The 25,870-nt window shown below is 35.7% G+C and overlaps 1 protein-coding gene across 6 annotated transcripts in view; it reads left to right on the top strand.

The window, feature by feature from the left end:
* The window catches only part of LRRC9 (leucine rich repeat containing 9), a 121,236-nt gene extending 97,024 nt beyond the window's left edge, over positions 1-24,212 (top strand). For 2 of the 6 annotated variants that reach the window (XM_025295430.3, XM_025295426.3), the window contains 7 exons: positions 1,273-1,409; positions 6,214-6,431; positions 8,533-8,601; positions 13,375-13,515; positions 18,105-18,249; positions 20,288-20,456; positions 22,910-24,212. In XM_025295430.3, the coding sequence (XP_025151215.2) occupies positions 1,273-1,409; positions 6,214-6,431; positions 8,533-8,601; positions 13,375-13,515; positions 18,105-18,249; positions 20,288-20,456; positions 22,910-22,949 (919 nt within the window). In that variant the 3' untranslated portion in view covers positions 22,950-24,212. Of the gene's footprint in view, positions 1-1,272; positions 1,410-6,213; positions 6,432-8,532; positions 8,602-11,204; positions 11,332-13,374; positions 13,516-18,104; positions 18,250-20,287; positions 20,457-22,909 lie in introns of those variants that run through there. The other 4 variants (XM_025295428.3, XM_044924904.2, XM_044924903.2 and 1 more) reach the window with 4 other exon arrangements.
* The last annotated feature ends 1,658 nt before the right edge of the window (positions 24,213-25,870 follow it).

The following is a 25,870-nucleotide window of genomic DNA, read 5'->3' as shown; positions in this document are numbered from 1 at the left end:
TTATTGGTGCAATGATAGTTTTGTTTTGTTGTTGTTGTGTTGGTGGATTCCTTCAGATTTCTAAATACAAGATCATGTCATCTGAGAATAAAGACAGTTTTACTAATTCCTTTCCAATCTAGAGTTGTTGCTGTTCAGTCACTCAGCCCCATGGACTGCAGCACACCAGGCTTCCTTGTCCTTCACCATCTACCAGAGCTTGCTCAAACTCATGTCCATTGAGTCAGTGATGCCATCCAACCATCTCATCCTCTGTCGTCCCCTTCTCCTCCTGCCTTCAATCTTTCCCAGCATCAGGTCTTTTCTAATGAGTCAGCTCTTCACATCAGGTGGCCAAAGTATTGGAGGTTCAGCTTCAGCATCAGCCCTTCCAATGAATATTCAGGATTGATTTCCTTTAGGATTGACTGATTTGATCTCCTTGCTGTCCAAGGGACTCTCAAGAGTCTTCTCCAATACTACAGTTCAAAAAGCATCAATTCTTCAGTGCTTGTCCTTCTTTATGGTCCAACTCTCACATCTGTACATGACTACTGGAGAAACCATAGCTTTGACTAGATGGACCTTTGTTGACAGAGTAATGTCTGTACTTTTTAATACACTGTCAAGGTTTGTCATAGCTTTTCTTCCAAGGAGCAAGTGTCTTTTAATCTCATGGCTGCAGTCACCATCTGTAGTGATTTTAGAGGCCAAGAAAATAAAGTCTGTCACTATTTTTTTCTTTTTCTTGCCTGATTGTGCCAGCTGTTGCTTTTTATTCTGAGTAACTCTCTGTATTTCTTTGTTCTTTATCATATAAAACTGATTTTAAAGAAGAAAAAGTGATTATTATATGAATTATAAAGGCAGAATGTTATAGCTTAATTTGCTCTATTAGAAAATTCATTCTTTTTCTTCAGCTTATAGTAAGTACATAATAAACTCGGAGAAGGCAATGGCAACCCACTCCAGTACTCTTGCCTGGAAAATCCCATGGATGGAGGAGCCTGGTGGGCTACAGTCCATGGGGTCGCAAAGAGTCAGACACAACTAAGCAACTTTACTTCCACTTTTCACTTGCATGCACTGGAGAAGGAAATGGCAACACACTCCAGTATTCTTGCCTGGAGAATCCCAGGGACGGGAGCCTGGTTGGCTGCCATCTATGGGGTCACACAGAGTCAGACACGACTGAAGTGACTTAGCAGCAGCATAATAAACTGCCTTTTTATGTTTATACAAACAGCTAATTTGAAATTAAGTTTATGGGCCAAACTGATATTTGTGTTTCAGAGATACAACAAGCAGTGAAAATTTGCCTCCAATAATGAACAGTTTAGAAGTTCTTCATTTGGGCTACAATGGAATTTGTAATTTGATTCAACTACAACTTAACAGACTAAGAAATTTAAAGTTCCTCTTTCTTCAGGGTGAGTAGCAACATTATTAATGTATAAGTCTTTATTATTAAAAACTGACTTAATTATCATCCTATTTTGAAAGCAGATATAAGCATCACTATTAGAACAGATTCATTGACAAAAATATTTGAGTAATCACAAATGGGTGTATCTTGAGTTATTTATATAAATAATGTAAATGCAATATTCTAGGGCTATAGAAGATTGCATTCTAGCTCACCAAAGCGCATGCATTTTTTATCCAGTATGAATGACATAATAAGGGCTGGGACTAGAATGGTGTCATGGTGTCAGTGGAAAGGGTGAGTAAAGGGGGAGTCCAAAAGGTTGTTTAAAAGAAGTAAATATTAGGACTTAGTGACTAAATATACAAGGAGAGAAAAATAGTTCAGGATGTTTTCATGCTTTCATTAAGACATTGGCAAACATTTTTCTAACGCTAGGGGGAGGATAATGTTGTGACCACTCTGAGACATAAAAATGGAAACTTTTTCAAGTAGTGGTACTGGACCACAGATCAGAACTGGAGATGTATAGTTTAGAATTATCCCAGTGGAGGTGATAGGTCAAGTCATGGTATATGTGCTTATTTAGGAAATAATGATAAAAAACAAAGAATGAAAAGCCAAAAAGACATGTAGAGACACAACTCCCCCCACTACCTCTCAATGGCTGGGAAAAAAAGAACCAGCAGAGGAGTCATTCAAGAAATTTTGAAAGAAAACCAAGAAATACAAACTCTTGATGTCAGGAGAAAATGGGTGATTGACCAAAGTCAAATGATGAAAAGAATGAGGCCTGTGAAAAGAATATTGGATGTAGACAATTAGATTCAACAAAAAGGAAACCACTGGTAACCTTCAGAGTATCAGATTTGGAAGTGTGGGAAATTATTGGATAGGCAGTAAAAACAATAGAGGTTAGAGACTGCATGTTCAAGGAACTTGTCCTTGAAAAATAGGTAAGAGATGGTAGCTAGTGAAGTTATGAGCATATTTGAAGGTTTGTAAAGAGGTCAGTTAGGTGATACAGAACAGGAGGAGATAGAAAATTCTAAGGTCAGTTTAAAGGGAGAAGAGGGCAAAAGCTGTAGAGAAGTACAGAAATGTGGGCAGTAATAAGATAAGGTCATGCTAGGATATATCAGAGAGTTAATGAACCTACATTTCACCTGCTGGATTAAATTTGCTAAGATGGTAGAAAAGTCTTGAGGGAAAGGGCAGGGTGGGGCTGTAGGGAAGCAAATTAGATTCTTAAGGATTAAGAGCTAAATTTATCTAAAATGTAACTATCTAGTTAAATAAGTGGGAATTTTCAAAGAGTGGCAAATTCTGCTAGTCATAGATATGTAAGATCCCTGAAATCACATTTAGCATTGTTGTTTTAGAGTTCTCTTTCTTAAATATGTTTAATGAGCATTCTAAAGTGAATAATGGCCAAAAACATGCTACTGTAGATATTATTCAACACTTAAAGCTATCTCATGTGATTTTTATATCACTGGATTTAAAATATTAAAAATGACAGTCCAAATACATAATTTTTTGAAAGTGATTTACAACTGAGTCATTTTTCTTAATCTGACTTAATAGACTTCTTTTCATTTATAAGTAAGGCACTGGTAATGTTTCAATTTAATTGTGTGATTTAATTCTTTTCAATTTTATTGAAGGTTATGATGTTATCAATTTCTCTAAAGAATAAAATAAAATAAGATAAATTTCCCATATTTCATCCATTCTGAAACACCCCCTTTAATATTTTAAAATCTTGAAATCAGGTGGTACCTTAATTGATGGCATAGTTTATCTAGCTGAGCTTTTTTTCCCTTTCTTAGTATACACAAAACATTTACATATCTTAACAATTGTTGACATCTTAAATTCTATGAAATATGTTAAATTACAAAGAGAAGAATTCCAAGAAAGTGGAATCACATATTCAGTAATTTATTAGTTTTCTAGGACTGCCATAACAAAGTACCACAGACTGGATGACTTAAACAACAAAAATTTATTTCCTCACAGTTCTTGGCCAGAGTCCAAGATTAAGATGTCAGCAGGGTTGGTCACTTCTGCAGCCTCTCTTCTTTACTTGTAATTGTACTCTGTATCTTTGCATGGTCTTCCCCTCTGTGTCTATGTCCTAATCTCCTCTTCATACAGACACCGGTGATACTGGATTAGTGCTCATCTAATGACCTCATTTATTTAACATTAGTTACCTCTTTAAAGACTCAAATACAGTCACATTCTGAGGGACTAGGGACTAGGACTTCAACATATAAATATGAGGAGACACAATTCAGTCCAATAATAAACAAGGAGGATAAAGGGTGGGTGAAAGCCTGAATGGCATAGTAGTAGCGGCACTGTAAAAGGTCCAGGTTAGGCCTAGTGTTGCTACCTTTATGTCATTCAGCAAGACAATTTCTCTGACTCTCAGTTTTCTGATGATTAAAAAATGATAATATTTTCCCTGTCCTAATTTGAGAATCTAATAGAAATAAAAGCATTTGGTCAAGTCAACTCAAGTTTCCTCTTCTTGTATAAGTTATTTATACTTACAACTATTGATTGCTACAGTAGAGAGAAATCATAGGTTATAATGAAAGAATTGAGGTTCTAAAAAATGTAATAAATTCTTAATTTTTTAATGTAATTGCAGTTCAAAAATATGTTGAGAAGGAATTAACAGCATGGTTAAGGTATAACTAACATACAGCAAATTAGTTTATTAATAATACAGCATAATTAGTAATGCAACAAATTAGTTTATTTTAATAAATAATTAATATATCTATTTGAATACTTATTAGAATAATCCAGTATACTCAGGAAGCATATCTTTCTTTTTTTCTTTTTTAACTACTTCCTGGTACATTTTGGTCTTTTTTTGTTTGTTTTTTGGTTTTCATTTTATTTAGCATAGTTGATCTGCAACGTTGTGTTAGTTTCTGGTATACAGCAAAGTGATTCAGTTACATATATATATAAATACATATATTTATATACATATATATTGTTTTTCATATTCTTTTCCAATATGGTTTAGCATAGGATATTAAATATAGTTTCCTGTACTATATAGTAGGTCCTTGTTGTTATCCATTCTATATATAATAGTTTGCATATACTAGTCCCAAACTCCCAGTCCATCCTTCCTCCACCCCCTACCCCCTTGGCAACAACAAGTCTGTTCTCTATATGTCTCTAAGTCATTTCTGTTTTGTATATAGATTCATTTGTGTCATATTTTAGATTCCACAGAGTTTCCCTCATAGCTCAGTTGGTAAAGAATCCGCCTGCAATGCAGGAGACCCTGGTTTGATTCCTGGTTTGGGAAGATCCCCTGGAGAAGGGATAGACTACCCACTCCAGTATTCTGGCCTGGAGAATTCCATGGACTGTATAGTCCATGGGGTCACAAAGAGTCGGACACAACTGAGTGACTATCACTTTCACTTTCACTTTGGATTCCACATATCAGTTCAGTTCAGTCGCTCAGTCGTGTCCAACTCTTTGCGACCCCATGAACCGCAGCACGCCGGGCCTCCTTGTCCATCACCAACTCCTGGGGTTCACTCAAACTCACGTCCATCGAGTCAGTGATGCCATCCAGCCATCTCATCCTCTGTCGTCCCCTTCTCCTCCTGCCCCTCATCCCTCCCAGCATCAGAGTCTTTTCCAATGAGTCAGCTCTTCTCATGAGGTGGCCAAAGTACTGGAGTTTCAGCTTCAGCATCATTCCTTCCAAAGAATACCCAGAACTGATCTCCTTTAGAATGGACTGGTTGGATCTCCTTGCAGTCCAAGGGACTCTCAAGAGTCCACATATAAGTGATATCATATGGTATTTGTCTTTCTCTTTTTGACTTATTTCACTTAGCCTGATAATCTCTAGGTCCATTCATGTAGTTGCAAATGAAATTATTTCATTCTTTTTTATGGCTGAGTAATATTCCATTGTATACATGTACCACATCTTTATCCATTCATCTGTTGATGGACATTTACGTTGTTTCCATGTCTTGTAAATGGAAATGGCTCTTGTAAATAGTGCTGCAGTGAACACTGGAGTGAAAGTTATCTTTTTTGGTTTATTGTTTTCTCCAGATAAATTCCTACGAGTGGGACTGCTGAATAATATGGCAACTCTATTTTTAGTTTTTTGAGGCAGTTCCATACTGTTCTCCACAGTGTCTGCATCAATTTATATTCCCACCAGTAATATAAACGGTTTCCTTTTCTCCACACCCTCTCCAGAATTTGCTATTTGTGGACTTTTTCATGATGGCCATTCTAATCAGTATGAGGTGGCACTTCATTGTAGTATGAATTGCATTTTCTCTAATAATGAGTGATATTGAGCATCTTTTCATGTGCCTCTTGGCCATCTGTATTTCTTCTTTGGAGAAATGTCTATTTAGGTTTTCTGCCCATTTTTTAATTGGGTTGCTTGTTTTTCTTGTTATTGAGTTGTATGAGCTAGGAAGCATATCTTCTGCAGCACTTTTATACATCTACTTTTATCAGTATCAACTATTTTAGCACTTAACTGTTGAAGAGACAGATTGGGTCAATTCACTACATTTTCTATATCATATCTTGATCTTTCACACATAAAGGAATAATTTTACCTAGTATTATTTGATGATGATGCTACCTTCCTATAAATTAATATTTTTCTCCTTGGAAACATGTTCTTTTAATACTTCACTTTTAAAAAATCATTTGATAAAAATATTTAAACAAAGATAGTTAATTTATTCAGTTTGGGCTCACTTGACGTATCATGAGTTACCTTTTTTCAGGAAATGAAATTAGTCAAATTGAAGGGCTTGACAACTTAGAAGTCCTTCAAGAATTGGTAGTGGACCATAACCGCATCAGAGCATTTAATGATAGTGCCTTTGCCAAACCAAGCTCTCTGTTGGCACTTCACCTGGAGGAAAACAGACTACGAGAGCTGAGCAAATTACAACCTTTGGTAAAACTAGAGAAACTCTTCCTAGGATATAATAAAATCCAGGTAACATTATTTTGTTTTGTTACAAGATTTGCAAGACTTAACCCCTCTAAACAGAAAGCTGTCAAACACACCAATGAATATTTTGCTAGTGAGTTACTTATCACTTATATGACATGTAAATACTCTGGGATGCAGAAATGCTCACCCTACTTCTAGACTTATAAACCTGACCAACCCACATGAATCTGCCTGGATATCCTCTAAGAGATCTTTTTAGTTCCTGACTGCTGTTGGTCCGAGCTGTTTGTGCATCTCAACCCCAGACTCCTTCTGGGCCTTTAAACTTAACATTTGTACTTGGTCTACCCTACGTTTGAATCAACTCCTGATAATGAACTTTGACTTGGCTTTAATATTTCATCTTTCCCCACTAAAGGCTTCCTGCCTTTGTTTCACCTGATCATAATTCAGCCTATTTCCATTAGGCCATTGCCCCAATCAGCCCTGCCCAAGCTCTCTTCTGAGATAGTATGCAGATAAGTATACACATAATCATACACAATCCTAACATTTCTCTTAGTATTTCGCTGATGATTGGTTAGCCCTCCTTGAACCAATTTTGTTATTTCTGCCTATACCTCTAAGACAACCTTGAAGACAAACTGAACTGTGTACTGCCCCACAAGGGCAGGGACCAAGTTTTTCTTGCCCAAATTTGTATTAGTATATAGCATTGTGCCTGGTACATAGTAGATACATGATTAATATTTGTTTGTGACTCTACTTGCTGAAGTTCAGGAAGATTTTCTGGAGTGATATAAAAGCCTGAGCAGTACCCTTTTCTACCTAGCAACTAGGAAATATATATACAGAGAAAGTAACATACGATCAATATATCAAGGTTCAAACAACATTCATCTGAGAAGATGAATGCCAAAGCTGGCAACGGTTCTTTCAAAGCTTTATCTAGAAGAAATCTAAATTAGGAAATTTGCATTCCTATAGGAACTCTTTCCAGTGATAGAAATTGAGCTAACACAAAGGATTTGTCAAATCAGACTTATATGAATCTGAGACTTTATCCAGTATCAAGCTTTACTAATAATTTAAAGGATACACATGGTTTGGGGCCTTCTCTAAAATAGGTGTAAATTTTTTTTATAATTACTCGATTAATTGGCTAAACCCACTTGGCATTCCAAATAAGAATAGGAGCATATCAAGAACCGTTTCATTACTGTGAACTAGCAACCACCTTACGGAGAAGGCAATGGCACCCCACTCCGGTACTCTTGCCTGGAAAATCCCATGGATGGAAGAGCCTGGAAGGCTGCAGTCCATGGGGTCGCTGAGGGTCAGACACAACTGAGCGACTTCACTTTCACTTTTCACTTTCATGCATTGGAGAAGGCAATGGCACCCCACTCCAGTGTTCTTGCCTGGAGAATCCCAGGGACGGGGAAGCCTGGTGGGCTGCCATCTATGGGGTCACACAGAGTTGGACACAACTGAAGTGACTAAGCAGCAGCAGCAGCAACCACCTTAAGCTGATTGTGTTGCCTAAATTTTGTCAGCAATAGTGTTTTAAAAATAATTTTGCAAAAACTAAAATGTATTTGCAAACTTTCACCAATGTTAAATAATGATAAATGATCCCATTCAGTAGCAAAAGCAACTCATTTAATTAGAGAAACAGTTTTTCTACCATAAATATTCCCAGAAAATATGTCAGTATTCAGTCCATTCAACATGACATGCTCCTTCCTGGTTAAGGTTGTGCTTGATATATACCTTTGAAATTGTTTAGACTAGAATTCACCTCCTTTTCCATACATCTAGGTCAGTCCTCTTAGGAATTAACCAAATACAATCTGAGTTTTAGAATAGATCATAACTCTTCTGAAAAATTATGGTCTTTCCTAACAAGGACTGCTGTATGGCCTGTTTTCCATGTTGGCACATCATCTTTACCCAATCATGTATTTGAAATCAATAGTAAACAGATCTATCTTTAATCAACAATACAGAATATTGTCACTCAAGCTCATTTCAGAAGATTTAACTCATTACAGTCCAACACCTACATATTATAACTTCAAATCAGCATATATTTGAAGATGTTGGATAACCAAATAATAATTTACTGCTTAATTTTTAATAGGATATGGCAGAACTGGAAAAACTTGATGGTATATCTTCCCTCAGAGAACTTACAGTTTATGGCAATCCGGTGAGTGTTATTTTTCTAATTTATCAGTTAATTTACTTTAAATATAATCTATAGTTGTATATAATTTATTTTTGTATACTGTGATAAAATATTTAATTTTATCTGTTTCCACATGCATAGACAAGTTATCCAATTTATTATTGACAAATACAATTTATTGACTAGTGTCTTCTTCCAACTGATTACAATATAAATTGTCATTGTCATATACAACAGGGTCTACTTCTTGGTTCTACTTTGTATTCATGGGTCTATTTGTCAGTCCCTATAACAAATATCAGTCTATGTTAATTACTAAAGTTTCATAGGAAGTCTTGATATCCGGTTGAGTAGGAACCTCTAATTTTCCCTCTCTTCCTCCTTCTCTCTTTTTTCCTTCACTGTCTTAGCTATCCTTGGCCCTTTACACTTCCTGTGAGTTTCAGGGAACAGCTTCTCAAGTTATCTGAGAATCTTGTTGATAATTTAATTGGAAGTTGGAATTGCATTGTATTTTTAAATTAATTTTGGGGAAATTTTGCTGCTTTTACTGTTGGAGTCTTTGAAGGGATAAAATAAGCAACCACCCTTACTCACCTAACATTTGAACAAATTGAGAAATATGACAGTGGCAGACAGAGAAGTGAGAATGTTTTGCTTAGTTTAGAATTTTGACAAAGCCAAATGGCCCTGCCAACAGTTGCCAGAGTTAATCCTGATGACTCAGTAGCAGGAATAGTTTGACTGAGGCCTTTCCACATGGAAGGAGAGCTTCTCCTGCAGGAGCAAAAGCAATAAGCTTTTTCTGAAGAGAAAAGACAGGAACTAAATGACCAGTTTAATCTTCCCAGATTTATCAGTTAAGTCACTCTACTTCCCCAAGTAGAGGAGTGAAGGGACTGAGACAGCCGTAGTGCCGCATCATAGAGTTACTTCCACCAAGAAAGAAACACAGTAAGCAGTCTCCCCCAATATTTTTAGCTTTCATCCCTCTCATTCACAAATATAAATATCCCTGCGTTTATTTTATGTCCTTCAATAAAGGTCTGTGATTTTCTCCTAAAAGTTTTAGTCGTCTTTAGTTTAATCATCCTGTTGTTTTATTTTTTTTCATTTCTGTTCTTTTAATAGCTGTTTTAAACAATATCTTTTTTATATTTTTCTAGTTGTTTGCTGCTAGAGTATAGAAATTCTGATTTTTTGCATATTACTCTTTATCCAAATAGCTTCTGAACTCTCTCTTAAATTCTAATGGATTGTAAATGTTGTTGGATTTTCTCTGTAGACAATCATAATATTTGCAAACAATGACTCTGATCTTTCTTTCCAATCCATATGGTTTTATTTCCTTTACACCTCTCAGTGTACTGACTAGGACGTCTAGTACAGTATTGAATAAACACACTCATAGTTACTGACTTCAAAGAATGCTTCTGAATTGTCACTATTAAATATGATGTTTGCTATAGGCCATGGGTAGATAACCTTCAGCATTTTAAGGCAGTCCCTTTCTAATTCCAGTTTGCTACTTGTTCTTATCATGAATGGACACTGGATTTTAACTAATTGGTAATATAGTGTTTATCTTTAATCTGTTAATATGCAAATTAAATTAATAGAATATAGTGCTAAACCATCCTTAAATTCCTGGGATGAATATTACTTGGTCATCTTTTATACTTTACTGGATTCATTTGTTAGAATTTCATGTAACATATTTGTGACCCCATGGACTATACAGTCCATGGAATTCTCCAGGCCAGAATACTGGAATGGGTAGCCTTTCCCTTCTCCAGGAGATCTTCCCAACCTAAGGATTGAACCCAGGTCTCCCACATTGCAGGCGGATTCTTTACCAGCTGAGCCACAAGGGAAGCCCAAGAATACTGGAGTGGGTAGCCTATCCCTTCTCCAGGGGAATCTTCCTGACTCAGGAATCAAACCAGGGTCTCCTGCCATTGCAGGCAGATTCTTTACCAGCTGAGCTAGAAAGAACTCTCCAATTAATTTTATGAGGCAAAACAGCATTGATCAACTTGAAAAGAATAGCATAAGAGAACAAAATCATAATAATTTTACTTATTTCCATAGAGATATGTTGAACTTCCCTGGTAGCTCAGTTGGTAAAGAATCGGCCTGCAATGCAGGAGACCCTGGGTCAATTCCTGGGTTGGGAAGACCCCCTGGAGAAGGGATAGGCTACCCACTACAGTATTCTTGGGCTTCCCTGGTGGCTTGGCTAGTAAAGAATCCACCTGCAATGCAGGAGACCTTGGTTTGATCCCTGGGTTGGGAAGATCCCTTGGAGAAGGGAACTGTCTATCCACTTCAGTATTCTGGCCTGGAGAATTCCATGGTCTATATAGTCCATGGGGTCACAAAGAGTCAGACATGACTGAGTGACTTTCACTTCCACTTCCTCTCTTTTTCTAGTCTATGAATTAATTTATATAAAAGAAGACTTGTATGTTCCTTGAAGGATAATTAGATCTTATCTCTAAAACCATCTGAACTTAATATTTTTTGAAGTTAGACTTTGAACAACTTATTCAAATTCTCTGACATGACTGAGAAACTGAACTGAATTGGATATATATCTTGTCATTTTCTATTAAACTGATAAGAACATATACTACAGTATACTTAAGAACATACGCTGCTGCTGCTGCTAAGTCACTTCAGTCGTGTCCGACTCTATGCGACCCGATAGACGGCAGCCCACCAGGCTCCTCTGTCCCTGGGATTCTCCAGGTAAGAATACTGGAGTGGGTTGCCATTTCCTTCTCCAATGCATGCATGCATGCTAAGTCGCTGCAGTCATGTCTGACTCTGTGTGACCCTATGGATAGCAGCCCACCAGGCTCCTCCGTCCACAGGATTCTCTAGGCAAGAATACTGGAGTGGGTTGCCATTTCCTTCTCCATTAAGAACAGATACTAAGTTCAATATTGAGAACTTACATTTTCCATAAAATTGTCCTTTTATCTAACTTTTAAATGTACTTCCATCATAACACTTTCATAAATTTTTAAAATCTTGATTATATCTGTGTTTTGTCACCTATTTTATAGCTAAATTATTTTTTTTGCTTTTTCTCTCGTATTTGATGAGCCTTACTATCATGCTAATATCTTCAAATAACCATATTTTGGCTTTATCAAGTATAATTTTTCTTTTTTTAGTTCATTAATTTCTACCCTCTATCTTTAGTTTCTTGGAATTACTTTAAAAAAATCGGAAGTAGTAGAATGCCTACTCATTAACTTTTAATATTTCTTCTAAATTAATAAATGTTAGGATACAAAATACTGCTTTAGCAACAGCCTAAAAGTTTTGATATGTAGTGTTTTCCCAGTTATTTCTTAGAACCTACTTTACAAAAGATTTCTTCTTTAACTGTGAATTATTGAAGTGTGATAATTTCAAACCTGTCATGTATTTCTAGTTATCTCTTTGTCATTTATTTCTAGTGTTGCTATATTTTAATCAGAAGAGACATTTTATACATTCTTTGGTTTTATGAAACTTGCTTTGTGGCCTAGAATGTGGTTATTTTTTAAACTCAATTTATGACTTAGAGATCACTCTTCATTAACATATATGTATCTACTACATTAAAAAAATAGATTATTTATTCCCTTTTGATAATGTTTATTTCTTCCTTCCTTCCTTTCGTTCAATCACAAACAGTGCTGCATACATCTGTGTTGTCAGTCCCCCAGATCATATCCATATTCAGAGATTTGCTAGAAGATTTGCTAAAAGTCATGAGACTTAGCATATAGTCGTACTCATGGCTAAAGGTTTATTACTGTGACATAATGAGGATACAAAGCCAGGTGATGAAGAAAAAAAACATAACCAGAGTCAAGGAATCCATGTGCAAGCTTCCTTATGCTTTTTTCCTCACATGAGGGAGTCACACAGTGTACACTCTTCACCCAATAACAAATGTTATTTTCTGACCAGGAAATCCCATTAGATTTAATGGATTTCAAGGATTTTTTTTGGAGGCTTGTCACATAGGTACCCTCTGCCTATCACATACAAAAATTCCAGGACCTGAGAAGGAAAGCAGGTTGAACAAGAATCCTACTGTTTGTAAAAGTAGTCTAGGCATAATGAATTACCTTTATCACTTAAGGAATGGTGGGAAATCTTCCAAAATCCAAGTACCAAACACTTGTTAAAACTTACCCTTGCAAACAGATCCTTCTAAAGTTAACAGCCTCAAACTAACTATGTTAACTCTTTTACACACTTTCTCATGCATAAATGCAAGTAATTTTAGAGTAGGTTAACACTATGAAGTGATGATTCATACAGTTCAACAGAAATGCATTGAATTAAATTGCATAGTACCTATGGGAAATTGTAAGGTTAACACTATGAAGTGATGATTCATACAGTTCAACAGAAATGCATTGAATTAAATTGCATAGTACCTATGGGAAATTGTAAGTTTCAAACTAATTACTTATAAATAAACTTTTATAATCCTATTCATAAGTTGGGATTGCCTGTAGTTAATGAACAATATCATATACTCTTCAGAGAAACTAAACCTCCACATGGTAGCTTTGGTTTAAAAAAAAAAAACTCTTATCTTCATTTAGCATAACAGAAAATTGAGAAATCTTTTAAAAAGGGAGTTTGTATTTGTGTCATTTAATACTATATATTAGCTGTTACCTGTCATCTTTGCTGTCTGTGCTAAATATCCTTCTATAAAGGTTAATCTTTGAAATAAAGAGCTTTTTTAAGGAATGAATTGTTATTTTTAACTTTATTCAGATTTGTAGAAAAATGCTACATCGCCACGTGCTTATATTTCGACTGCCTAACTTACAGATGTTAGACGGAATTCCTGTGAATTCAGATGACAGGGCAAAAGCTGAATTTCACTTCTCTGAACTACAAGCAAAGAAAAATTCGGTAATAATTATTTACACTTTTCCTTTTAAAATATATAAATTAGTAGTAGATGAACATTAGGTCATGATTTTTACTTAAATGTTTAAATCTAGTGTATGATGCTTCTGTAGACTATTTTAGTATGTATTTAATGATTATTGTCAAAAGCAGCTTGATCTGGTGAATAGAGCACATACACACACATAGAAACTAGGAAAGCTCCTTATTCTAAAAACATACTTTAATGTAGAGCAAGTTATTTAAAACTGTGTGCCTCTTGCTGTGTATATCAGGTGCTGCTAGAAGTTAAGAAACTGTAGCATATCACTCTTATAAACTGTGACTAACAATAAAACTCTTTCCCTTTCTATCTTCTAAATGGAAAGAGTTTTATTGTTCATGGGCATTGGGCCTTTTGCCCATGAACCCTAGTAAGATATCTGACTGTGATAGGGAAGAGGTTAGAGAGGGAAGAAGCCACAGAAGCATATCATTTGGCAATCTATCATTGACCACCCGGATTTTTCATAGCCATCTTCAAAAGACTAAACTTAACACAGAAAAGCTATGGTTTTTGAGCAAAGAAGTAATATTATTAGAGCTGTGCCTTTGCAAAGTTTAAGGAAGAAAAGCCTAGAGGCAGAAAAATCAACTAAGAGGTTTTTCGGATAATCCAAGAGAGAAATTATGAAGACCTGGACTAGGGTGGGGCAGTGAAATGTAAGTAAACCTCTAATGTAAGTTGAAGCCAGAGAGCAAGGGCATTAGTCAGTGAACAAAGATTACTTTTAAAAGTTAATTGAAGAGGAAAGAGATAAGACTACTGTAGATGCTTTCACTTATCTCACTGGCTTACCCCACACTCTCCATTCCCTCTATAAAACAAACTAACCAATTCCTAGCATTTAATACTAGTAGGCTCCTCTCTAATTTCTGCCTTCAGCAATAGAATCACAGATTTATTAAAAGTTGGCTATGTTTTTTTAAAAACTTATGCCAATCTTTTATTTTAAATAAATAGATATACAAGTACACATTTTAAATTATTATTTTCATGTTTCTTTGAAAACCAAATGAGATCCTCTGCAGAATCTGTATAAAGATCAACTACACACATACACAAATAATATCAAATTAGGTTGGGAGAAAAAAACCCCTGCAAAATAAGGGAGAGAATTATAAAAAGTCAGATAAAATATGTGGGGAAATTTTTAAAAATCTAGGCAGTTTCTTGTATTCAAATTTTCTTCATATGTTGTTGAATTCTTGTTACTTTAATGAAACCAAACTGGAAATTGTGGTGACTTTATAAATCAGACAAAATACCAGGCAAAGGATACTTCCTTACAGAAAAGGCCTTGGCCCTTCATCCAAACATGGGTGGGCCCATGTACTTTTATGTTTTAAAATCTTTTAAAGGATTATAAAAAGATTATAGATCTAATTCTTATTATTTTCTGGACTTTTTTTTTATTAACCAAGGGGATTCTATTATAGATCAAAATAGCTGTAGAGACATGTGAAACTTTTACAGTTGTACAATGTTAATAAAGATTATCTAGATTAGGCAAAGGAAATTGGTTCATATACAGGTTATATCTACAAAAGTTTTTCTAAGAACTATGCTTTGTGAAAAACAATGTTAGCTACTAATCTATATGATACAATTGAGAGTACCATCTAAATGTCATCTACCAAAATTATTGTCACAGTTTCTAGTCTTTAAAAAGAGAACAAATAAAATTTAGTCCAAAGATTTAAGCTTCCTTTCCCTTTCTCTTATATTCCATGAGCAAGTCACTTCTTCCTTCCAGAAGTGAAAAACTAAAGGAAACTTTAGTTTCTTGTTGCTGTTGTAACAAATTACCTCAATTTTAGTATCTTCAGACAACACAAATTTATTATCTTAAATTTCTAGAGGTCCTAAGTCCAAAAATTAGTCCTGTAGAGCTAAAAGCACAAGTACTGGCAGGGCTGCAATATCTTCTGGAAGCTCCTCAAGAGAATTTGGCCTTTGCCTTTCAGCCTTCTAGAGGCTATCTGCATCCCTTGGCTTGTGGCCCTCTTCCAACAAATAGCATAACTTTGGCCTCAGCTTCCATCATAACATCTTCTCTCCATTGTTATAAGGATGTTTGTGATTGTGATGGGCCTACCTAGTTAATACGGCATAATCTCCCCATCTCAAAATCCTTAATTTAATTATATCTGTACAGTCCATTATACCACATAAAGCATTCACAGGTTTTGGAGACTGGGATGTGGACATCTTGGTGGGGGGTAGCATTATAATGTCTACCATACCACATATGTGAGGCCTCCAGTGAGAGACCTATATGAATTGTAACATTAAACTTTATAAATTCTATTTTAAGGTAATGCTGGCTAACATTTAAAAAATTCCATATAACTTCATAAATACTAAATTCCATATGAAGAAATCACTCAGAGCAACTTCAAAGATATCAGTTTCCATATATATTTCTAATTGGTTTAATATAGCAAAAAAAAAACATAAACTCAAATTTTAGTCATTGATGGATGTGTATTTCACTAAAAGTTTTTCTTTTTTGGTTCTTTTCTATTTATCATATAGTGAACTAACATTTCCCCCAGTGTATACTATGATTTCGGAGAAGGCAATGGCACCCCACTCCAGTACTCTTGCCTGGAAAATCCCATGGACGGAAGAGCCTGGAAGGCTGCAGTCCATGGGGTCGCTGAGGGTTGGACATGACTGAGCGACTTCACTTTCACTTTTCACTTTCATGCATCGGAGAAGGAAATGGCAGCCCACTCCAGTGTTCTTGCCTGGAGAATCCCAGGGATGGGGGAGCCTGGTGGGCTGCCGTCTATGGGGTCGCACAGAGTCGGACATGACTGAAGCAACTTAGCAGCAGCAGCATACTATGATTTGTTTTCAGTGATTCTAGATACCTATTCTTGCTATTTGAATCAGTGCCATAGGTAAGAATAGAAAGAATATCTTTCCATTTATCCTATATATATATATTTTATTTTACAGTTATGTTTTTAATATTCATTTATATATGATTAGTAAAATAAAGGGAGTATTTGAAATCTTTATTTCAGATAAATCTATTTTTTAAGATACAATAATAATTTTTATTTTCCTGTCCAGAACAAAATTGAGTGATTATTTCATTTAGCTGTTCAGAAGACAGAAGAATAGAATACTTTTCAAATGTTATCAGTTCATTCTAATGTATTGTCCTTTGTTTTAGTTGCTGTTGTTCTTTTTTTCTAACAGCAAATAAAGAGGGAATAAATGAAATCTAAAGTTGCCCTTTAAACCATAACATTTTGGTGCTTTGGTTTCAGAAGAAATTTGACAGTTTTCTGGATTAGTGATGGGAAGAAACTCCAATGAAGGAATTAGTTGAGGAATTTGGGATCTGCTTTACTAAAAGGCCTGATACCTTAGTGCTCATTACAAAGCTGCATTTTGGTTACATTTACTGAAATATGAAGGAAATGTATAATTTTACACAAATGCATAAGCCTATATCTCGAATAAATTGAATCATATATTCAGAATTCATATTTTTTAAAGTATAAACGAGGTCAGTCTTCCTAAAGACCGAGCAGGCATACATTTCTAGTAAGTGTCCAGTGACACTGTTAGTGACACTAATAGCGTCCAGTCTATAATACCCCGCTCCTCCATTTGTTGATTCCTGAGCTCTTTTAATTTGTTGATTCCTGAAGCTCTTTAACCTCTTAATTCGGAAATCCTGTGTACAGAGGAGGCTGGTGGGCTATAGTCCATGGGGTCACAGAGTTGGACTAAATAGCTAACACTTTCACTTTAATTCTCAATTAACACAAAATGTAAACACTGTTTAGAGGGTTAGTGCACTCACTAAAAGTGATTGTTGTAAGATGCTTTTCTTATGTTAAGTCATTTCATTCATGTCTGACTCTTTTTGACCCCACGGACTATAGCCTACCAGGCTCCTCTAGGTCCGTGGGATTCTTCAGACAAGACTACTAGAGTGGGTTGCCATGCCCTCCTCCAGGGGATCTCACCAACTCAGGGATCGAACCCGCACCTCTTATGTCTCTTGCATTGACAGGCGGGTTCTTTACCACTGCACTGCTGGGGAAGCCAGATGTTTTCCTTAGTCCCCACTTTATTTGTTTTTGAAAAACTAATTAACTGCAAGACAATTGAAGAGGTAATGTGAGGAGTACAAGGATGTAGAAGATATAACTCTTACCATCCAGAAACTCCTGTTCAGAAAAAAAGATATTACAAAAGAGGAAAGGCTTATTTCTCATTTTCCTAATTTTATATTACCACATTAGGACCCTTTGGAATGGGGAGGTGCCATCACACTAAATTGTAGTGATGTGTACAATGCAGTCTGAAAAAAATAAAAAATAAGGTTCTGATGGGGGGTTAAGGACCCCAAAGGCTGTCTATTTCACTGTTTTTGCCTCTCTACCAACTCTGAGTTAAAGCAACCATTTAATTTCTGACCTAAAAAATTTTAAGTTGAATTTCAAATGGGCTTTGTGGTAAGGCTAAGCCTATTGATCTGAGTTTTAGAGGCAAGGTGTTCTTAACTTTTGTTTTTATCATGTAGTTTATTCCTGTTACCAGCTCTCCTGTGGATGGTACATCGTTTAGCCAAGTGAAAGCTCCTCCCATAAAGATAACAAATGTAATTCTGCCTGGTGGATTTAGCCATTACTTGGGATCTGACTTCACTTTAACTCCTGAAGTTGAAGGTATTTTGAGAGTTTCTGAATGAATGTAAAACAAAAAACAAACAAACAAAAAAACACTCCATTTGATACAAAAATCTCACTTTGATTTCTAATACTACTTAAAACTGCCTATTTTAAATTTACAAATTTACACTTCCTAAAAGTGAATTTGTGTTCAAGTTTCATGTGATCATTCTGATTTCAAAGAATCTATTGTATTTTTTGGTTCTACTCAACTACTAATATGTTGTTATTAGTTAATAGTTAAAGATTTGCTTGCACTTAGAACTTTGTGATACTTACTGGATTTTTCGTGGCATTTCCTTTCAAAGCTTTTATTCCATTTTGTGTATTTCATAGCAAATGACTACTAAAACCTGTAGTGCATTCTGCTAAAAGTAGAGGTTTTAAAAATATTCATAACAACAGACTCTTGGTGCTCAAAATGTGTCTTACAAAGAGAAGATCAAACTTCATCCTTGAAACCACAATATTATTTTATATATTCATGAAGCTATTAGTAGGGAAGTGTTTCAAGAGGTAGCTCTGTAAAGGAAGGGAGTATATTAAAATGTCAAGGCATGGAAATGGTTCATTCTATTATTACATTTGCATTCAGGCTTAGATGAAGCCTTTTCCCTAATTCCAGATGTTGGCTGGCTATCATTTTTATGAAATTGGGGATAGCTAGAAGACCTTGCTTCTTGGAAGGAAAGCTATGACAAAATTAGATAGTGTATTAAAAAGCAGAGATATCACTTTGCCAACAAAGGTCTGTATAGTCAAAGCTATGGTCTTTACAGTAGTCATGTATGGACATAAGAGTTAGACCATAAAGGAGGCTGAGCACCGAAGAATTGAGCTTTCGAACTATGGTGTTGGAGAAGACTCTTGAGAGTATCTTGGACTGCAAGGAGATCAAACCAGTCGTTCCTAAAGGAAATCAACCCTGAATACTCATTGGAAGGACTGATGGTGAAGCTGAAGCTCCAATACTTTGGCCACCTGATTGCAAAGAGCTGACTCATTGGAAAAGACCCTGATACTGGGAAAGACTGAAGGCAAAAGGAGAAGAGGGCAGCAGAGGATGAGATGGTTAAATAGCATCACTGACTCAATGGACATGAACTTGGGGAAACTCCTGGAGATAACGAGGCACAGGGGGACCTGGCATGCTGCAGTCCATGGGAATGCAGAGTCGGACATGACTTAGTGACTACTGTTTCCCTGAGGGCTCACCTCTTCCATTCTTTTTAGCATATCCCACTTTGCCTCAGACTACTGTTAGACAACAAAACTCTAAAACTGAGTATCACAATAATTGATAAAATGATCTAAAACCCTACTAAGAATAGTAGATCTCTCTATGCAATTATTCTTAAAAGAAACTCAATTTTTAAAAATCCAATATAATTTAGTCTAAGATGTTATTTTTAAACTTATTCTTTATACTTATACTTCCTTATAGCTTTAAGATTTACATAGTGAGAATTTTAATGCTTTTGTCCAGAAGACATAACTATCAGTAAAACTGGTATACCAAATTGTTATTAGCCTCCTTAAGAGTATAGTTTCATCACTATCATCTTCAGGAATGTCTTCAATATCTTTTCTGGGGGGTGGGGGTGGGGGTTGGGGATTAGTTCAACCCTGGATTCATTTCCATAATTTTTTCCTGATATATCTTTAAGATTCATTGTGCAACTACTTTTTAGGATTTTCTGGAAAAGTCCTATTTCTTTCCTATTTTCTGAGTATATATAGTACCCCAATTTTTGCTTGAGAAGTATGGTCACTTTATCTATGTATTTATTTACAGCACACAGCTCTGGATATTTATATTTTTTAAAATTACCAAGAAAATGCCAAATTGATTCACTAACTCGGAAAAATTTAAACAGCATTTAAGTGCTAGAAATATATTCCAATTTTAACTTTTATTTAAAATTTTTAATTCATGCTGTGAAATGTGTATAGCATACAGTCAATTGAAGGACAACCATAGCTTATTAATTTATTTTATTAATGCCTTTCATTGTTTCATAATTCCTAATTTCAGACAAAAAATCCAAGAACGCAGGGATTCTAACAAATAATCCTCGGAGCATCCATGCAGAAATAGCTTTTCGGCAACTCAGGGGGATAAATCTCTCTCCATCTCTTTTATCGCACCAGAATATGGCATCTCCAAGTGCACAGATGTACCACAGCAACCAGGACGAGGGAAGGTAAAGCTATTCTGTGTTTTAATATCACTTCTTACCATCAGTTCAGTTCAGTCACTCAGTCGTGTCCGACTATTTGTGACCCCATGAATCACAGCATGCCAGGCCTCCCTGTCCATCACCAACTCCTGGAGTTTACTCAAACTCATGTCCATCGAGTCGGTGATACCATCCAGCCATCTCATCCTCTGTCGTCCCCTTCTCCTCCTGCCCCCAATCCCTCCCAGCATCAAAGTCTTTTCCAATGAGTCAACTCTTCGCATGAGGTGGCCAAAGTACTGGAGTTTCAGCTTTAGCATCAGTCCTTCCAAAGAAATCCCAGGACTGATCTCCTTTAGAATGGACTGGTTGGATCTCCTTGCAGTCCAAGGGACTCTCAAGAGTCTTCTCCAACACCACAGTTCAAAGGCTTCAATTCTTCGGTGCTCATCTTTCTTCACAGTCCAACTCTCACATCCATACGTGACCACTGGAAAAACTGTAGCCTTGACTAGACGGACCTTTGTTGGCAAAGTAATGTCTCTGCTTTTCAATATGCTATCTAGGTTGGTCATAACTTTCCTTCCAAGGAGTAAGCGTCTTTTAATTTCATGGCTGCAGTCACCATCTGCAGTGATTTTGGAGCCCCAAAAAATAAAGTCTGACACTGTTTCCACTGTTTCCCCATCTATCTGCCATGAAGTGATGGGACCAGATGCCATGATCTTCGTTATCTGAATGTTGAGCTTTAGGCCAACTTTAACTCTCCTCTTTCACTTTCATCAAGAGGCTTTTTAGTTCCTCTTCACTTTCTGCCATAAGGGTGATGTAATCTGCATATCTGAGGTTATTGATATTTCTCCCAGCAATCTTGATTCCAGCTTGTGCTTCTTCCAGCCCAGCGTTTCTCATGATGTACTCTGCATATAAGTTTAATAAGCAGGGTGACAATATACAGCCTTGATGTACTCCTTTTCCTATTTGAAACCAGTCTGTTGTTCCATGTCCAGTTCTAGCTTCCTGACCTGCATATAGGTTTCTCAAGAGGCAGGTCAGGTGTTCTGGTATTCCCATCTCTTGAAGAATTTTCCACAGTTTATTGTGATCCACACAGTCAAAGGCTTTGGCATAGTCAATAAAGCAGAAATAGACTTCCCTGGTGGCTCAGACGGTAAAGCGTCTGCTTCTCATCATAAAACCTCCCAAATTTGCTAATCATGTATAGAAATAGGAAATATTGTTATATACTATATATATTTACTCTGTGAGCTGGGGGAAGACTGTCAGCATAAGGCTTATTCTCTCACATTCACTGAATCTTTCTCAAAGTCCAGCATATACATCATAATTCAAACAGAAATGGCTTTCAAGGTAGAATAATGCTCACCTTGTACTTATGTGAGGGAACATTGAAACAACTATGGGAACCACTTTTAATTGTATTATCTTCCAAGTCATTTCTACTTACTGAATATGCAAAGCAGTTCACTTATATTTTGAACAACAGATAAATTCAACTCTGAAATCACAAAGGCTGAGAATTATGTAAATTCTTCAGACTTCTTATAATTCCCACTTGCCCTTCCTCCGGTTTGGATCCTAGTCCTTAGAGACCAGCTGAAGGCCAAAGAACCTGATATTCTTATTAAGATTTCACTTTGCTGCCAAAGCCTATCCACCCAGATTTCCAGTTAATATTTGCCCTCTAGCTTCTTTGTCAGAGAAGGCAATGGCACCCCACTCCAGTACTCTTGCCTGGAAAATCCCATGGACGGAGGAGCCTGGTGGGCTGCAGTCCATGGGGTCACTGAGGGTCAGACACAACTGAGTGACTTCACTTTCACACATTGGAGAAGGAGATGGCAACCCACTCCAGTGTTCTTGCCTGGAGAATCCCAGGGACGGGGGAGCCTGGTGGGCTACCGTCTGTGGGGTTGCACAGAGTTGGACACGACTGAAGTGACTTAGCAGCTTCTTTGTAGCCAATCTCTGGAACACCTATTAAGCCTGGCTCTTGCTGTACTGACTTCCCTGCTATAATCAGGCATGTCTCACTAAGTATATTTACTGAGTATACTATGTTGATATCACGGGCTTCCCTGGTAGCTCAGCTGATAATCTGCAATGCAGGAGTCCCCAGTTCAATTCCTGGTTAGGAAGATCCCCTGGAGAAGGGAATGGCAATTCACTCCAGTATTCTGGCCTGAAGAATTCCATGTACAGAGGAGCCTGGCAGGCTACAGTCCCATGGGGTTGCAAAGAGTTGGACATGACTGAGCGACTTGCACTTCACTTTATGTTGATATCATATTTTTATATCAATGAGTTATCCTCATGATATTTTTCTCTCTTGTGTCTTTTTAAAATTGTACACATATAAAATACCAAAATTATTTACTTCAGAATTACCTTAAGTTAGCTGATCCATTAAGGAATTGTCACCACTGTTTAACTCATAAATATTTTGTTTCTGACAGAATTCCTGGCAGCCACTTTCCAAGATCAAATCGAATGTAACTGCCTAAGGAGAACTGAATATACACCAAGAAACCAATTTCCGCTTAGAAGTTGTGCAAAAACTAGCAGACAGTGTTGGTGATAAAAAATATATATAAGATAATCATGTTACTTATGTTACTGAAGCACTTCAGTTCCATATGAAGATAATCTCTATCATCCTTGGTGAATTTTATTTAATATCACCTCTCTTAAACCTTCTTTACAGTTACCTTATTCATTTGATTTTCTATGTTAGAAAAATCATGAAATATACAACAATTTGAAAAGATACAAGTGACAGAAAATCAAGTCCAAAGAATCAAATATTTAGTCATGTTACTGGAAGCGTTTAGTTGTAAAATCTCATTTTGACTTGATATATAAAGACACTAAGCAAAGGTAATTTTAGGAAATAAGTATGTTTTCATTTGTAGACTATCTATCCATTTAGGCTTATCTAAAACTAAAGCACACATTTCTTACCAAACACAACTATTCTTAAATCAGGTTGAGTTTTGTTAGTTGAACTACAGATTAGTTTTTTTAGGACTATACTTTTTTAAAAAAAATAGCATTAAACAGGGTTTGTCCTAACAATTATTTAGAGATGTAAATCATAGGCATCAATAATACTTCCTAAAGGTGGCTAACTATGAGTGCAACTCATGCTACAAGAATAAAAGAATACTATTTCATATACAAAATTCATTAAATGTGCCCATAGTGATATAATTTTACAAATAAGTTGTAGGCTAAGTAAACAGATGTTCAAAATGAGTGGACACATTTAAAATACGGACTCATATTTCATCGGAAATAATTTTTCTAAAATAATTATATTGCATACTACTAGGACAAATCTCAATCAAATGTGGTTTTGAATTTATTAAACACATTTATTATTTTTAATGATTAAATTGCCAATCATATTTTTATATCAAAAGGTTCCATGATTCATGAAGTATTCTGTTTAAATTTTTCAGGAAGCGGTTCAACATTGCATGTAATTTTCAGATTATTTAAAGTGTTCCTTTCATGAAAATAAATTATTTTTACTAAAATATTTGTATTTTATAATCTATCTGGAAATAGTTGTAAGGATATTTTAGAAATTCCAATGTGCATGCAATAATTTTGTGTCTTCTTAAATACTGTATGTTTGTAACTTAATCATGTAATATTTAAAATTTCAAACAATACAGATTGATTTTACCCTTCTTAATGCGTGGTGTTTAAACTATTACTCTAAGGTACAAATAAGATCCTTTGTTTAAAAAGGAACTATGCAGTTCTTAAGATGTCCAGAAGATGTCTTTGTCACCCTTTAGTTTTGAAAACTGCTTTCACTAGTGTTTGATAAGCATCTGCTCATTATTATTTGCTACTAACTTGACATCATTTGCTTTTTCTTCCTCTCATGATTATGTGTAAGTGAAATGCTCAGTATATTCTACTTTTATAGTAAAAAGTGTCTTTGTAAATAATAAACTGGATGGGAAAAACAGGTTTTCACTGGAGAAAAATTTACAAGAGTAGAAAAGTATAAAGCAAGAAAAACATATCTTATTCAGCATCCACTTAATGTTTGAAATTTTTTTTCCTTAGCCATTTTTTCTATGCATTTCTAATATATTTGAGATCTACCATTTGACTTTTTATGAACACACTGTTCAATTGAGATATTTTTATTATAACATTTTAATCTGAATTTCTTCCTGAAAGTAAATTTGTAATACTTAATAGTAACAAACACTGAGAATAATAACAAACATATTTAGGCATTTCTGGGTGCTGTACAGAAACAGACACTGACTCAACCTTAAGAACATTTTAATATTAAATATATAATAAATAATTCCATATGAAAGCAATGAGGGGATGATTACTAAGATAATTGGCATAGTAGTTCTGAAGATTTTTCTACCATGAAAGCAGATGATGATACAACATACTCCCCTAGGAATGCCCAGACAGGTTAAGCTGTTGGTATGTGAAGTTCTTAAAGCAATATAACTTCATCCCCTTCCTATTCAACAAAACAAATGAAAATATGATTGAATATGAGAGTTGTTTTTACAGATCTGCTTTAGATCTGCTCTAAGTGATTTTTTTAAGTAAATCAACTGTGAAATTTTGCATTATTCATAATAAACTTCACCACCAATTATAACAAAACAAGCAAGTAGTGCTTATTTTTATAAACCACTAGTCTATGTTTTTGGCTTCCCTAGTGGCTCAGTGGTAAAGAATCTGTCTGCCAGTGCAGGAGACTCGGGTTTGATCCCTGGGTTGGGAAGATCCCCTGGAGAAGGAAATGTCAACTCACTCCAGTATTCTTGCCTGGGAAATCCCATGGACAAAGGAACCTGGTGGACTATATAATCCATGGGGTTGCAAAACAGTTTAGTGACTAAACGACAAACAACAACAATCCTAATAACTTATGAAGTAGATACAACGTGCACTGTCTCCATTCATAGATTTAAAAAAAAAAAGGCCTTAACAGGAAAAGATATCACACCAAATTCTATATTCTTTCAACTCTAAATTCATTGCTTTTTCAATTACTGCAAATGAACTGGCATGTAATCATTCCTAATGTGCTGTTTAATCAGCTGTTGTTGAGCCCTAATGTGTGTAGAAACTGCAAACTATTTATTCATTTTCTTTCAATGTATTTAGCTTAGGGAAAATGTTTAATTTCTACAGTAAAATTAGTTCTTTACCCCCTAGCAAATGTCTTGATAAGTTTGAGTGCAGTCAAATGCATAATAAAATGATTTGTTTTAAATTAAAGGACAATTCTACAAACAATCTGGAAAGCTAAAAATTAGGGCCCTTTAACTATAGGCAAGGAAACTGCATTGCTGAACAGTATATAGATGTCGAAGTGATCTGATTTCTATGAAGTAGTCTTCTGACTTTTATGAAGATTGACT

This window comes from Bubalus bubalis, chromosome 11, assembly GCF_019923935.1.
Source record: "Bubalus bubalis isolate 160015118507 breed Murrah chromosome 11, NDDB_SH_1, whole genome shotgun sequence".
In the NCBI taxonomy this organism is placed as follows: Eukaryota; Metazoa; Chordata; class Mammalia; order Artiodactyla; family Bovidae; genus Bubalus; species Bubalus bubalis.
This window is presented reverse-complemented; position numbering and strand designations above follow the sequence as displayed.